The sequence below is a fragment of the Danio rerio genome, chromosome 2, assembly GCF_049306965.1.
Source record: "Danio rerio strain Tuebingen ecotype United States chromosome 2, GRCz12tu, whole genome shotgun sequence".
In the NCBI taxonomy this organism is placed as follows: domain Eukaryota; kingdom Metazoa; phylum Chordata; class Actinopteri; order Cypriniformes; family Danionidae; genus Danio; species Danio rerio.
Window position 1 is genome coordinate 54,075,001 of NC_133177.1, and position 15,752 is coordinate 54,090,752.

General features: G+C 34.9%; 2 protein-coding genes across 10 annotated transcripts in view; one reads left to right on the forward strand and one right to left on the reverse strand.

Moving 5' to 3' along the window:
* Positions 1-15,752, forward strand: part of fyco1b (FYVE and coiled-coil domain autophagy adaptor 1b) — a 210,961-nt gene that overhangs the window by 97,631 nt on the left and 97,578 nt on the right. For 5 of the 9 annotated variants that reach the window (XM_073930642.1, XM_073930627.1, XM_073930631.1 and 2 more), the window contains exons 1-2: positions 13,401-13,485; positions 14,291-14,390. In XM_073930642.1, coding sequence (XP_073786743.1) covers positions 14,339-14,390 — 52 coding nt within the window. In that variant the 5' untranslated portion in view covers positions 13,401-13,485; positions 14,291-14,338. Of the gene's footprint in view, positions 1-13,400; positions 13,661-14,290; positions 14,391-15,752 lie in introns of those variants that run through there. The other 4 variants (XM_073930634.1, XM_073930653.1, XM_073930659.1 and 1 more) reach the window with 3 other exon arrangements.
* On the reverse strand, positions 8,004-11,592 carry xcr1b.1 (chemokine (C motif) receptor 1b, duplicate 1). Its single transcript, XM_068214783.2, has 2 exons — positions 11,513-11,592; positions 8,004-11,084 (listed from the first exon to the last, which is right to left on the reverse strand). Exon 2 carries the CDS (start codon positions 11,042-11,044, stop codon positions 9,986-9,988), a length of 1,059 nt encoding a protein of 352 aa, XP_068070884.2. The 5' UTR covers positions 11,045-11,084; positions 11,513-11,592; the 3' UTR covers positions 8,004-9,985.

Consider the following 15,752-nt stretch of genomic DNA (forward strand, 5'->3'; position numbering starts at 1 on the left):
TAGCTAATGCATTTACTAACATGAACTAATCATGAACAACACTTGTACAGCATTTATTAATCATAATTGAACATTTACTAATGCATTATTAACATCCAAGTCCATGCTTGTTAACATTAGTTAATGCACCATGAGTTAACATGAACTAACAATGAACTACTGTATTTTCATTTACTAACGTTTATCAGCATGAATAAATACTGTAGTAAATGTCTTGTTCATTGTTTGTTCATGTTAGTAAATGCATTAATTAACATTAACTAATGAACCTTATTGTAAAGTGCGACCATAAATCTTAACGTTTTTGCATATGATTTTTTTTGCATATCTTTGGAGATGGATGCAATTGCACTAATAATGCATGTACAATCTATGTGTAAGTTAATCAAAATACTGAAGACAAGTATACAATGTCATACAATCGACATGAAGCGGTGTAAAAAGCATTTGCTTCTTACTGGTTTCTTTTTATTTTGCATCTTTTTTCACACTTTAGTGATTCAGATCATCAAACAAATGAAAATCTTAGTCAGAGATAACACAAATAGATCTCCTTGTAGATCTCAAATATTTTCTTTCTCATTAGTTTTTTTTTTATTTTTATTTCTTTGGGTCTTAGCATGACGTCTTGCTTTTTTATATACCTGAAACTTGCCTACAGCACTTATTCATTGTTGCTCTTATAGTTGTGTAAATTGCTTCCTTGTCCTCATTTGTAAGTCGCTTTGGATAAAAGCGTCTGCTAAATGACTAAATGTAAATCTACTTTGTCAGGCAGGTTTTATTAAGGTGATTTAAATAAAATTGAAAGCTGTTCTTCCTCTATAACATTTTTTTAAATGTCTTATTTTGTGTTCAACATAAGAAATAATTTCATAAAAGTTTATGTAATGTAATGTGTATTTATATAGCGCATTTATTGTTTATGGCCATGGACCCAAAGCGCTTCACAATCATGAGGGGGGTCACCAGTGTGTAGCATCCACTTGGATGATGCGACGGCAGCCACAGGACAAAAGCGCCAGTGCGCTCACCACACACCAGCTATTGGTGGAGTGGAGAGACAGTGATAGAACCAATTCAGTGTATAGGGATGATTGGGAGGCCATGATCGTAAGGGCCGATTGAGGGAATTTGGCCAGGACACCAGGGTTACACCCCTACTCTTTACAAGAAGTGTCATGGGATTTTTAATGACCACAGAGAGTCAGGACCTCGGTTTAAAGTCTCATCTAAAAGACGGCGCCCACTGACAGTGTAGTGTCCCCTTCACTTTTACTGGGGCATTAGGACTCACACAGACCACAGGTTGAGCGCCCCCTGCTGACCTCTCTATCACAACTTCCAACAACAACCTAGTTTTCCAATGTGGTCTCCCATCCAGATACTGGCCAGGCTCAGCACTGCTTAGCTTCAGTGAGTAACCAGTATTGGGCTGCAGGGTAATATGGCTGTGAGTTAAGATCCACATGAGTGCGAGTAAATGGTGAAGTAATCTTATATATTTTGGGATGAACTTTGCTTGGACAGTCGGCACACAACGACAATTTATTTAAAGTGCTGTTTCTAAAGTTAGAATAGGTTTCCTGAGCAAAGTTTCCAGCCATCTTTAGCTCTTACCTAGACGCTTTTGATCTTGTACAATATAAAAATTGAGACAGGAAATAACAAGAACTTATATCAGGCGACCACATTTCACAAGTCGAGCGTGTATGATTGAGAAGGTGTGAAAACTGGGGTGAACTCATAAGATCTGTAAGAAGAAAAAGAAAGTAAATACACTGTTCTCCCTGATCCATCACTTCATTTACAGAAACCCCAAAAACATTCTTTAATGACTTAAGTAATGTATGTTTACTAAATAGTTTATGGTAAAAATAGTACTGAACAGTGCAAAATTATGATGAACAGGTCTGCAGGATAGCTCAAACAATTAATGAAGCAGTTGATCTTACACAGTACTTTTCATTATTTTTCTATTTAATTTTAAGATAAATGTAGTATATCTTTTATTATTATAATAAACAGTAAAGACATATTATGTAAGATTTGTACATCAAAATATCCAAAAACAAACATTATTGTATTTCTGTCTAATCCAAAATGTTTCAAAGAATGTTCAAATCACAAGAAATAAGCTATTTGACTAGTTTGCAGAGCGTGTGCTGTGTGTTAGAATAGCACACTGGGAAATGTCTCTTTTATGTAGACCATAAAGTGAGATATAAAAGATGTTGTGTTGATAAAAGTAGTTTATGGAAAATTACCAAAACCAGAATGAGGCCAAACATGTTGATATTTTAGATTGGATTTAGGTTTGTACAGACATGCACAGGCACACACGCACACACATTATATTTGCATAGTTTTAAGACCACAGTAGGGTTAGCTGGTTAGTCTTTACAAAATGTGTTTGCCATGGTTGTAGTTGTTCTCACAGGATTTCTAAAAATATCTCAACATGTTTTTCTTCATTTCTTTTTTTTTTTTTTTTTGTTTACTGTTCTTTATTTATTAGGGCAAATGTAGGATATTTTTACTATTTAAAAAAAAATAAATGCATAATATGTAAGATTAGTTAATGAAGATATGCAAAAAACTACATTTTTTCACTTATACATACAGTACTTTATCCTAAATGTTTCCAACAATGTTCAAATGCAGAGAAATAAGGAGTTTTTACAACATTGTAAAAACCAAAAAGTTAAGGTTACTCAAACTATTTAAGGAAACCGATTACAACAAGCCGTTTAAGTTTAAAAACTACTCCTAATGAGTACTGTGAACCTAATCTATTTGATTAAACGAAGCAATTTGATCACTGTAAAACCCAATAAGTTAAAGCAACTCAGACCGTTTAAGGAAACCGATTGCTACAAACTATTTGAGTTAAAAAACTAATCTATATGAGTACAGTGAACTTACTCCATTTAAGTTATAGTAATGAGGTATTTAATTAGCTCATTACCTTCAACATTGAGTTCAAAACTCTTTTCAAATGAGTAAAATTAGCTTTCAGTCAATTTTGAGTTGACTACACTTATTTCATTTGATAATGTTGTCTGGTTTTACAGATAGACTATAAAAATATACATATTAAGGAGTCATTTTTATTAGTGTACATGTGTGCTGTGTGTAAAAATTACATTCTGTGCCTTTAATGACCAAAACCAGATTGAGGCCACAGCAAACATGTTGATATTTTACATTAGATTTAATTTCTTTGGATCTCTGCAGTATGTCTAGCTTTTGGGGATCTTTTGGTCTACTTCACTTTGTCAGGCATATGCTATTCAATTAATTTCTTGACTGAGAAACCTGTCAAGATCAATTTAATCAATCAAATCAATTAAAATTGTCTTCACAAAAGGTGTCTCCCATGGTTGGAGGTGTTTAAAACTCACAGCATTTCTAAAAATATCTCTATATTTTTCTTTATGCTCATTTCTTTATGTTAAGTATACTGTTCATTATTTAAAATTTCATTTTAAGCTAAATGTTGAATATATATATATATATACACACACACACACACATTATGTCAAGGTTTTGAGGATCTTTTGGTCTACTTCACTTTGTGGCTTTGATGGCTTTTCTGATGTTACCAGTTTGCTCAATAGCTCACCGCGTTAGTCTGCGGACTTGGAACGCAGAGCAGAGTTGACCACAAGGACAGGGTTCGACAATTCACAGCACGTTGGCCTGTATATAAATAATATACATTATATGTGTATATTATGTGTGTGTGTGTGTGTGTGTGTGTGTGTGTGTGTGTGTATATATATATACATATACACACACACACACACACACACACATATATATATATATATATATATATATATATATATATATATATATATATATATATATATACATTATATATATGTGTATATATATATATATATATATATATATATATATATATATATATATATATTTATATATATATATATATACATACACACACACATTATATATATATATATATATATATATATATATATATATATATATATATATATATATATATATATATATATATATATATATATATACACACATTAAATATATGTATATATACATTATATATATGTATATAAGTGTATATTGCGCCCTCTGCTGGAGTTACGTGAAAAGAAAATTTGAGATCAGCAAAAAGCGTACACAGTCCCTAGAAATATAGACTTGGGTACATTTCCACAGTGAGCTTGGGTTTAAATAACTTCATATACTCACCCTTAAGGCTGATTTATACATTTGCATCAAGCGCGCACAGCCCTCGATGTGGCTGATGCACATCTGTCAAACTGCACATCAGGAACAATGCGTATCGCAAGTTTTGTGATTGGTCAGCTTGGTTGATGTGATGAGTGTGGGCTGTGCCGTGAGCCCGATGGAGCGAATGTTTATAAGTGTTGCATCCCGTGAAGGAACTCCAGATTGAAACTGTTGTTTTGTGTTTAAATTTTGATTAAAGTTGTTGCACGTCTGCCGTCTCTGAATGAGTGAGTTTGAGCCACTTGTACGTTAAGGTAGCATTCTGAAAAAACAAAACACCCGCAAAGAAACTCGACACAGAGGAACATGTGTCCTGCTACCTAGCGTTTTAGAAGTGTTATTGCAGAGCAACACGGACAACACGCAGAAGTATAAAAGCATGACTACGCGCAAAGCATGCACCGTGGGTCATGCCGATCACTCAACGCAGAAATATAAATCAGCCTTTAAGACATCTGAGTACAGTATATAACCATTTTGTTTTTTCTTTCCTGTTAGACAAACTTGATCAGAGTAACTGTAAATTTGATTCTGGCTCTTTCCTGTAGAACAGTGTTGAGTAGTGACCCTTTTTATTTGAAGCTTCCAAATAAAGGAGGCTTCTATGTGTATAGAGGATTAACACACGTTTTATTAGGCAAGATAATGTTTTTTTGTAACAAAAATACACAGAGGATGCCTTGAGGGTGAATAAGTTAGGAGGTGGTTCTAATTTTTGGGGTGAATTATTCCTCTCAGAAGGAAAATGACTTATTAATTACACTTTTCTTATCTGTAGTCTCACCAAACTAATTAATTGGCTGTGGGAAAACTCCAACACTGCATTAATTCAGTAAAATGAGCCAACGTGTGCAAATCTTATAAAAGAGAAAAATAATAAAATAAGCTGATATGTCAGAAAGCCATTGAAAGTTAGCTCACATAATAATGAAGTGTATTCAAAAAACTGATTTATATCCAAATACTGTGCCCCATATGGTCTAAAACCTGAAAGGTGGGCAAATCTAAGCTTGTTTTTAATAAAACAAATTTAAATATGCATATAACAAATAATACTGCTAATAATGATAACATTATACAAATGCAAATTGTTATGAATGAACTAAAAAAGCCTCCTGAGATGAAGAAGGCATGGAGGCAGTGGTTTTATATTTATGTAGGCTAAAAAATAATAATTTTTGTAATATTTTAATCCTTTAATTCGTTTTAATTTGTAAAGATATTTGCATATTGCTGTACATCCTTTGTGTATAAAACAATGTTTAAGCGAGGCGCACAACTAATGCAACTAAGATAGCAACACGCCATCAATGCGACTTAACACACTTCCTTTTTTAGAGCAGAACGCCTATGGGCGCGCATATGAGCGCAAATGCATTTGCTATTTAAACAGCGTGCTGCAACACGTCAAAACGACTAGTTTCAGCTCAGCGCCGAGCTGAAACTAGCAAACAACAATTGCGTCATGCCTTGTGCCGCGTTGCGCTGGGTGTAAGATAGGGCCCTATAAATGAGGAGGACTTCTCTCTTCCAGAATCCTCGGGTCTGAATGCAGACACAGTGTATAGTAGTGCAGCAGGTCTTATGCCCTATCTTTTTCAACTATTAACCCTGCCGGTAATCTGTAACATTTTAAACATAGGTGAACACAGCAACACAGATATAGGCGATTTGTCTGAATGGTGACGAACTCAACCGATAAAAGACAAAATCCGCCATTCTCCAATTCTCGTACAGCTCTTCCGACAAAAATGCTTGCTGCAAAACAACAGCTTTGCTGTATCGGCTCTGACAGCATTGCGAGGAAACACATGCATTAATCCACGTGGATCATGGAAACAAATAACGTTATGACCCTTTATAAATGGCTAAATACTGCTTAGCGTGCACGGATGCTGTCTCACTCAGTCATTGGGTCTTACAGCTTGGCAGGTCTGCCTTGCCTTCAGTAAGCACGTGCAGTCTTGATCAATTAAGAAGCAGGCTCTTCTCATACGGTAAGATAAGAAAACTCTGCCATGAATAATAATAAGAAACCGACATGTCATCACTCCATTGACGCCACGTCACCGATTGATCCCGCCCCAAAAATGATTTTAAACCCGGATGATGAAATTAGCCGACAAAATCTTCAAATTATCCAGTTTTCCCCACAATTAAAGCTGACAGGTGCTAACATTGTCTTAACTGATGCTCAACATACACAAATCTGTTAAAATCTCCAAAAAAAAAAAGTGCTTCAGGGTGTTTTGATCCTTTAATAATAATAATAATAATCCAAACAGTTTGTAATTGAAGTTTTATTTTTGTAGCAAAATATAGAGTTTTTACACATTTCTTTTTAATGACAAACATTATTTGAAACATTACACAATCGCACTGAATACACCTTCTATATTTTCATGTGATAAGATTTATAAACATGTACACATGTATTTATTTGTTCATTATTTATAGCATGAAGAAATATTTGTATGTATTAGTGCATCGTTTCACTCATTTTCTTGATATATTTTGACAGAAGTTAAACATATGCATTTAAAATGATTTCTTTATCATTCTATACACACACACTTCATAATTTGCAGCATCAGTCATGGCTGAATTGAAGAAAGGAAAAAGAAATTTAATTTTAAGGCAAGTTAACTTATCAGAAGTGTATATATCTTCTGCTTTTTCTGGCATGCATTTTACATGATGCATTTAGTAAGATTTAATATAAAGCATTTAATTAGTTCAGTTACAGAACAGATACTTTGCATTCACTGTGTTACACAAAATCGACATGCAATATTCAAACTTGTATGTCACTGTAAAACAATACTGCTTGACATACATTTTTAAGCTCAATCAATTTAACCTTAGGAGTCATTTGAACTCGTATTATATTAAACTGATTTAAAACTTACAAAATTAAGTTAGAAAATGATGATTAACTTGATTAAGAACAAGTTTACCAAGTTACAATGAACTAAAAACATATGTTGACTGATTGATCATGTAATATTTACAGTGCACTATTTACTCACCCTGAAGTGGTTCCAATCCATTGAGTTCCTTTATTTTGTTGAGCACAGATGAATGTTGAATAAATCATTTAACCCTTGACTTCAAGTAAAAACAAACTCTATGGAAGTCAATGGTTACCAGTTTACAAAAATAAAATCTCTTCTGTTGTGTTCAACAGAAGATAGAAACTCATGAAGGTTTTGAACCTTGGGATGCACCCGATTCAAATGTTATCATTTGAATGAATGGGGGTTATCAGTGGTTATCAGCTGATAGATATGGGCCAGTAGGGGGCTTCTACGCCAACTGGTAAGCACAGAAGACTGTTATCATCCATTCACATGGTTAATCAGCTATACTAATAGAGTAGAGGAACTTTGATGTCACCTTGTAGGCTAATCAGCTGCTAGCATAAAACTGGTTCCCTCGATAAAATCCTTATAGGATTTTCCCATAGGCTTTTCGAAGATTGCAAATAATAAGCTCTGTGTTCAAACACTGTTCATTACACTTCTACATTTTGTCCAGCCGGATAATCCTCGCACGAAAATACAACTTCAGCACTTTTGGATCTTAAATGCAAACGCAACAATTGAAAAGCTAACATTAGGCTATAAGTGGACTACAGCGTCTTCAGGGCGTTTGCCTTTGACGTCAGCACCACCCTGCTATAGACAACTTGTCAAGCTTTTTTTTTTTTTTTTTTTTTTTTTTAAATATGGTCAATGATAAAGATTTACTCTCTCGGTTTATTATATTATAATCCACACTCTATATTATAAACAAATAAATACACAAAAACACAGACCTACATGCCTTTTGGATAGTTTTTTACGTTGAAAATACATTTTGTTTTGCTTTACGGTTGTTGTAAAAGTTTTAAAACTGTATGTAGAAGTATGCCTACATAATATTATCATAAGACATATTTAAATAAGTGTATCGCTCACTTGCACACAGCCTGCTAACCTAGTAACAGACGATAGGAATGAGGTGTGAAGGACAAGTCTATATGCCTGCAAGATCCATCATGGATAGAGAACAACATTTAATATAAAGTACAGCGAAAAGCAGCTCATACAGTCACATCTGCTATCAATCTTTTAAGGAGGACGGAGGAGTGTAACTACTGCAGTTATGACAGAGTTAAATGTGTTCAGATGAAGAAAAAAAACGACGAAAAATCTATTGATGACATTAAAATTACAGTTAAAATGTATATATTGTTTACACATTTATTCACATGTTTGCATTACTGAGAGCAAGAAAGAGACAGGCTGCACTGGTGCAGTATCCCCATAATATTGTTTAATTAAAATAAATGATCAACAAATGAATCTGTCTCGACGGTCTTTTCAAGTGAAGCAATTATCTACACACACTATGAATTTCCCATTAGAAAAACACTACAAACTATAAAATACCATTCATGAAAATATTTAAAACACAGAAAAAACCAAATGCCCAAAGCCAGATCAGATCAGCTCGATGACGTATAACGTCTCCGACACCGCTTGTAGTCCGATTTAGCAACTTGATAGCAACCGTCTGTTTAAAGAAGCATAACTGATTAAAAAAATCAAGAGTGTGATGTAACTGATGTGTATGTCGTAGAATAAAACGTGAAAGTATCTTGAGTGTGTTAGCCTAGAACCTTATTTAAGAGATTTAACCGAAATCCCATTAAAAATACCTATTGACTTTGGGACAAAGGAACCGGAACTGCTAAAATGCTAACTCGCTTCCGTTTTTTTTGTATACAAATTGACGTTATAGTTTCTCCACTCTATAAAGAAGACTCCAGATCCTGATCTGTTTTTACATTACTATGACGGTTGGGTTTAGGGTTGTGGTAGGGGTAGACATTAATAAAATACAATTAATGGAAAATTTAATAAATAATATAAATAATTCTTGTTAATTTACGACCGCAGTGTTATGTGATCTATAGATGAATAACCATGTGGATGGATGATAACAACCTTCTGAGCTTAACAGTAGGTGCAGAAAGCCCCTACTGGCCCATATCTATCAGCTGATAACCACTGATGCCCATTCAATCCAGTGATAACATTCAAACCAGCTGAAGGATGAGTAAATGATGATGACAGATAAGTTTTGGGTGAACTATCCCTTTTTTTACTCACCCTCAAGTGGTTTCAATCCTTTAAGAGTTTTATTTGTGTGTTTAACACTAAAGAAGATGTTTTGAAAAATGGTAGAAACCTATAATCATTGATATTTATAAAACATGACATCCAAAACTGTTTGAGTTTCTATCTTCTGTTGAACACAAAAGAAAATGTGTTGAAAAATGGTAGAAGCTTGTAACTACTGACATTCCTAAAACAAATACTATGGAAGTCAATGGTTACAGGTTTCCAGCATTTTTGGAAATATCTTCTTTAACAGAAGAGCTTTGTTGCAAGTGAAGGTTGAGAATGATGACCAAATTTAAAATTTTGTGTGAACTACCCCTTTAACAACAGGAATGTCTAATACAGGGGTGGCCAATCCTGTTCCTGGAGATCTACCTTCCTGCAGATTTCAGTTCCAACCCTTATCAAACACACCTGTCTGTAATTATCAAGTGGATTTCAGGTCCTAATTAATTGGTTCAGGTGGGTCTGATCAGGGTAGGAGCTAAACTGTACAGGAAGGTAGATCTCCAGGAACAGGATTGAGCACCCCTGGTCTAATACATAGATATTTCTTCGCCGTTGGAGTAAATAATCCTGCTGTTTCGATTCGGTGGCTCCACGTTGTTCTTACACAAAGTCCACAGCATTTTCTTCAAGTGGTTTCTGAACTTTATTCCCATAAAAACGTAAACCACTGGATTCAGACAGCAGTGTGAGTACGCCACCATCTGAGAGACGTACATCAAGTAGTCGATTGACTTACTGACCTCACATTCGTTAAAAGGAGAGATCCCCCACGAAATCAGCGAGTCCAGAAATATGGCCACGTTAAACGGCCCCCATCCCAAGAAAAAAAACAGCACGATGAAGAAGATGAGGTGCACGGTCTTCTTGCGAGTGTGAGACGTCGGCCGAAGCAGCCGCGTCAGAATCACGGTGTAGCAGAAAGCGATGATCAGGAAAGCCACAATGAAGAAGCCATTCTGTAAGTACGTGCTCCAGAGCTTCCAGTGGATTTGACCATCGAAATCACAGAGCTTGATTACATCAGAGGCTTCGCTTTGAGTGTCAATTGGGTTTCTCACAACCGTTTTGAACATGGCTTGTGGGATGGCAGCGGATAAACTGATGATCCAGACCACAATTGACGTGGCGTAGCAGTGGATGCTCTTTCTGGACATCACCACTGACAGAGGGTGGACCACAGCCACGTATCGGTGTATGGTTAAAACCGTCATGAATATGATGCTGCTGTAATATCCCGTATAAAAAACGTAATTAACCGCTTTGCAAGCGTGATCTCCAAGAGTCCAGCCGTTGACATAGTAGTAGGCCCAGAACGGCAACCCGACAGTGAAAATCAGATCAGAGATGGCTAGATTTAGCAGGAACGTGTTGGTGAGGGATCGCAGATTTTCATATTTCACGAGGACGCACAAAACCAAAATGTTTCCTACACAGCTGAACATAACCACAATGGTGAAAATGATCGGAGAGACGATCGTCCCAAACTGGATAACATTCATCTTATTACAGGCTTCATCAGGGTAATCGTCATTGTAATCATAAGTCGAGTTTTCATTCTGTTTTGGAGTCACTGTTTGGAGATCCATCCTGATGCACAATTTAAAAAAGAGATATTCAACCAAAAGCCTGGAAAGGTGTAAAACATGGACCTGGTTATTAAAGAAACATCAATTTCATAACAGATCTGTATAGATCAGAGATGCCTAAACTAGTGGCTGTGGGCCAAAGTTGTTTATTAACATTTAGTTAATAACATTTATAATATATGCACAGTTAGTAATAAAAAACAAATCATTAAATGGACATCCATGTTTCAGAAAACAAGTTCCTTGAATGAATTGTACTGTAGATAACATTGTATTGCATAACAATTGAATTGAAATTTAAATCAACATGAGCATCCTTTGCAGAACTTTGAGAGAGCATTGCGATAATCTTCAGAGAACATGTCTTCAGTGTTGAAGCCATAGAGAAGCGTACAGTTAAAAACATGTATCTCATTCAATATGGTGCAACATATCTCAGTGAAAGACGTGTTTTGTTTTCTCTCTTACCTTTTATAAAAATCTCCAGAGAAAATGTTAATGGAAACAGGTAATCAAAGGCTGAGCGAAGATTGAAACCTGAAAACTATGAAACTGCAGTAAATGTACGATGCATCCTATTACGGTGTGAGAAATAGGTACAACCCCCCACCCCTCACTCAAATCATTTTTGTTTGATTCCTCATGAAACGCAAAACCCAGCAGGCTCATGTGCGTGTTTCTGTTCCCTCATAGATTTTCATTTATGATCTATGAGAGAGGCCTGCCATTTATCAAAAGCATTTAAAATAAGAAATATCAATTAAAGTGTATGCATTAAATATTTGATTGTAATGTAAAAATGAGACGTTCTAGATTTTGAGACTCTTTATGCATCAACACTACCTCAAGAACCTTCAATGTGAAATATGACCACATAAATAAACTTATTCATCCGAAAAAGAGAAAATATCCTGTGAGCGGCAGTTCTGAGGGTGCAAATGCCTTGTTGATGACGGAGGTCAGGCAACAGTTACTCAAAAGGCAACAGTAACTCAAATAATCACTCTTTACAAATGATATATGCAGAAGAGCATCTCTGAATGTACAACACGTCCAACCTTGAGCCGGATGGGCTACAACAGCAGAAGACAACACCGGGTGTCACTACTGTCAACTAAGAACAGGAAACTGAGGCTACAATTCGCACAGGCTCACCAAAATTGGACAATAGAAGATTGGAAAAACTTTGCCTTGTCTGATAGTCTCCATTTCTGCTGCGACATTCGCATGGTAGGTTCAGAATTCAGAGTTCGTCAACAACATGGATGCATCCTGCCTTGTATCAAAGTTCAGGTGGGTGGTGGTGGTGCAATGATGTGGGGGATATTTTCTTGGCACACTTTGAGCCCATTAGTACCAATTGACCATCGAGTCAACACCACAGCCTACCTGAGTATTTTTACTGACCATGGAACGGGTTGCATCATGAATGTGCAGCCGACAAATCTGCAGCAACTGTGTGATGCTATCATGTCAATATAGACCAAAAAATCAGAGGAATGTTTCCAGGACCTCCTTGAATCTATGCCACGAAGGATTAAGGCAGTTCTGAAGGAAAAAAGGGACCCGACGCCGTACTAGTATGGTGTACCTAATAAAGTGGCCGATGACTGCATGTGAAACTTAAATGGATGGCTATTGAAATTGATTTAATGTTTCTTCCCGTTAATAAAAGACATTTATTCATGACATTTAACAGATGTTATACTTTAACATACATTTGTTAACATCTGAAAAAAATGTGTGGTGTCTGTGTTTTGGTTATTGCGATTAATCACATGACGTGTTTGTTTACATTACTTTTTTATTTAAACTTCAAATAAGAAACAGGCATTTTCAACTTCCATTCTTAAACATATATAACAATATATCCAAGCAGCATATAATAAACAAAACAGTACAAAAATAAATAAATAAATAAGATAAATAAAGCTTAAATAATACAAAAGAAAATACATTACATTCAAGGGGGTCAGTCCATATACGTTGACAAAAGCTTAGAGCTTTAAGGCACCTTTTGTTTTTACCTGTTTTTTAGATTTATATAAAAGGTTGAAATAATTTTTAAATGCTTTGAAACAAGGAGAAACTTTAACAAACCTACATTTGTGAATATAAAATTTTGCCATAATCAACATATTATTACACAGAAATTCAATTTCTTTGTTTTTCATAAAAATGCCAAATTTTACAATGTTATAGTCAAGCGCAAGTATTACATTATTTTTTCATCAACCACTCATGCAATCTGACGTGTTTGTTTACATTACTTTTTTTTTTTTTTTTTTACCGCGCAACCAAACTGCACTATTACGTAGTCGCCTCTGATTGGATTAGCCCGCTATCCGTCAATTTTAGTAACCGCCCCATGAGATGGCAGCAGGTCAGGATTTTATCTACTGTAAATAATCGATGAGGAAAAGATCATCTATCTGTATAAAGTATGTCTTTATTCACGTCTGTTTATCGGTTTTTACGTCTGTTTGTCTTTTATACATGTATGTGTCATTACAATAAAGCAAAGGGCAGAAATATGACTAAAACGCCGAACGCTGTTGAGAAGTTGTAAACTTCAGCAGGTGCGTTTGTCTCCCCGGTCTCATTTAAATATTAAAGGTAAGGTTTGTAGGTTATGTTTCATAATTAAGATGATTGCAATATATTATTTAAGGTGTTTTGAATTTTTGGGTGTACATTTCCTCACGTTTAAAAACAAAAGTAGAACCTCAGTACTTTAATAGGTCACACTTTACAATAAGGTTTCATTTGTAATGTATTTACTAACACGAACTAATAATGAACAACACTTGAACAGCAGTTATCAGTCATAGATCAATACTTACTGATTCATAATTAACATCTAAATTCACGTTTGTTAACATTAGTTAGCATGAACTACTACACAACTTTATTTTCATTAACTTACATGACCATATGCTGTGATAAATGTATTGTTCATTGTTTGTTCATGTTAGTAAATGCCTTAACTAATACAACCTTATTGTAAAGTGTTACCTTAATCTAATGTTACCTTCAGCAAAATGTCATCAAACAGCACGCGTTTATAGGAGCATAGTAATGTAGTTTGTATATTATGCAGAAAAGGTTAGCTCAAACTTGTAAATTGTAAAAATATGACCTTTTATGACGCCTTAAGAGATCATAAGCATTTTGAGATTTACTACTTTATTGTTGTCTTTATTCTTTTAGTGTAACCTTGTTTTTTATGTTGGCTTTGTTTTACAGGCATAATGTAAACTTTATGATCTATCAACACTAACATTCAGTATAATAATGAGCACAGTCGGAGAAAACCAGCTTCAGAGGATCATCAGAGATCTGCATGGTAAAATCTTTCTCATCCACATGCATGATGTATTTTTGCTTGTGTGTGTCTCTTGAAGTGGGGATTTAAAGGGATAGTTCACTCAAAAATGAAAATTTGGTCATCATTTACTAGTTTCAATTTTTTGAGTTTCTTTCTTCTGTTAAACACAAAGGATGATACTTTTGAAGAAACCTGTAACTATTGACTTTCATAGTATTTGTTTTTCCTACTATGGAAGTCAGTGGTTACAGGTTTATTTAAAATATCTTCTTTACTGTTCATCAACAGAATAAGGAAACTCATAAAGGTTTGCAACTTCTCTGTGGTGAGAAAATAGTGTTTACATTTTTATTTTTGTGTCTCTTACTTACTAAGCATATTCTTGGCACACTGCAATTTTTCCACAGATACTCACGATTATTATTATAACAGTACAGGAAATGTAATCGTAGATGTTTTTCCATCATGTTAGCTCCATGTGCAGATTTACTTGTACTAATGATCTTTAAAAACTTCTTGTTTCAATTCCTTGTGAGTTTCTTTCTTCTGTTGAACACAGAGGACGATGTTTTCGAAGAAACCTGTAACCTTTGACTTCTTTAGTATTTGTTTTTCCTACTATGAAATCAATAGTTACAGGTTTTTAGCATTCTTCAAAATATGCTGTTTACTGTTCATAAACAGAATAAAGAAGCTCATAAATATTTGGAGCCACTTGAGGGTGAGAAAATAGTGTCAATTTTCATTTTTGGGTGAACTATCCTTTACTAAGCATATTCTGGGGACACTACAATATTTCCACATATACTCCATTATAATTAATTACAGCAGTACAGGAAATGTAATCATAAATATTTTTCAAGCACGTTATCTCCATGTGCAGATTTTAGGGATGGGAAGTTCGGATCATTTTACTTACTCGGATCTTTGAGTCTCGTTCATCGAGTTGAAGGAATCTTTTTTTCGAGTTATTTTGTTCATTTGGTTCAATTTTCCAAAATATTATTAAAATTTTACGAATTGCTTCCAAACACATCTACAACTAGCCCAAAAGGTTGATCACACGACAAATAAGTCATAAATAGAATACTGTAAGAAGGAGAAAATAATAATTCAATGTTTACCTGCTGTTTTGTCTATGAAGGTATTGTTGTGTCTTTGCTCAGCTCAACTCTGGTTCATTCACATTACACTGACAGTCACATATAATCTTAACCAATGTACACAGTCTGAGTTGATAGGAGCCATGAGAATTAGTTCACCTTTCATCACGTGACAGAATGACTCAGACCCGATAGAGGACTCGAGAGATGAACGGTTCAATTCTTTTTCCGGCTCTAAACGCATATGATTGGCCCATGATGAACGAATGACTCAGAC

Excerpts from the sequence above, each read along its gene's own strand:
- xcr1b.1 (XM_068214783.2), bottom strand. The coding sequence starts at position 11,044 with ATGGATCTCCAAACAGTGACTCCAAAACAGAATGAAAACTCGACTTAT.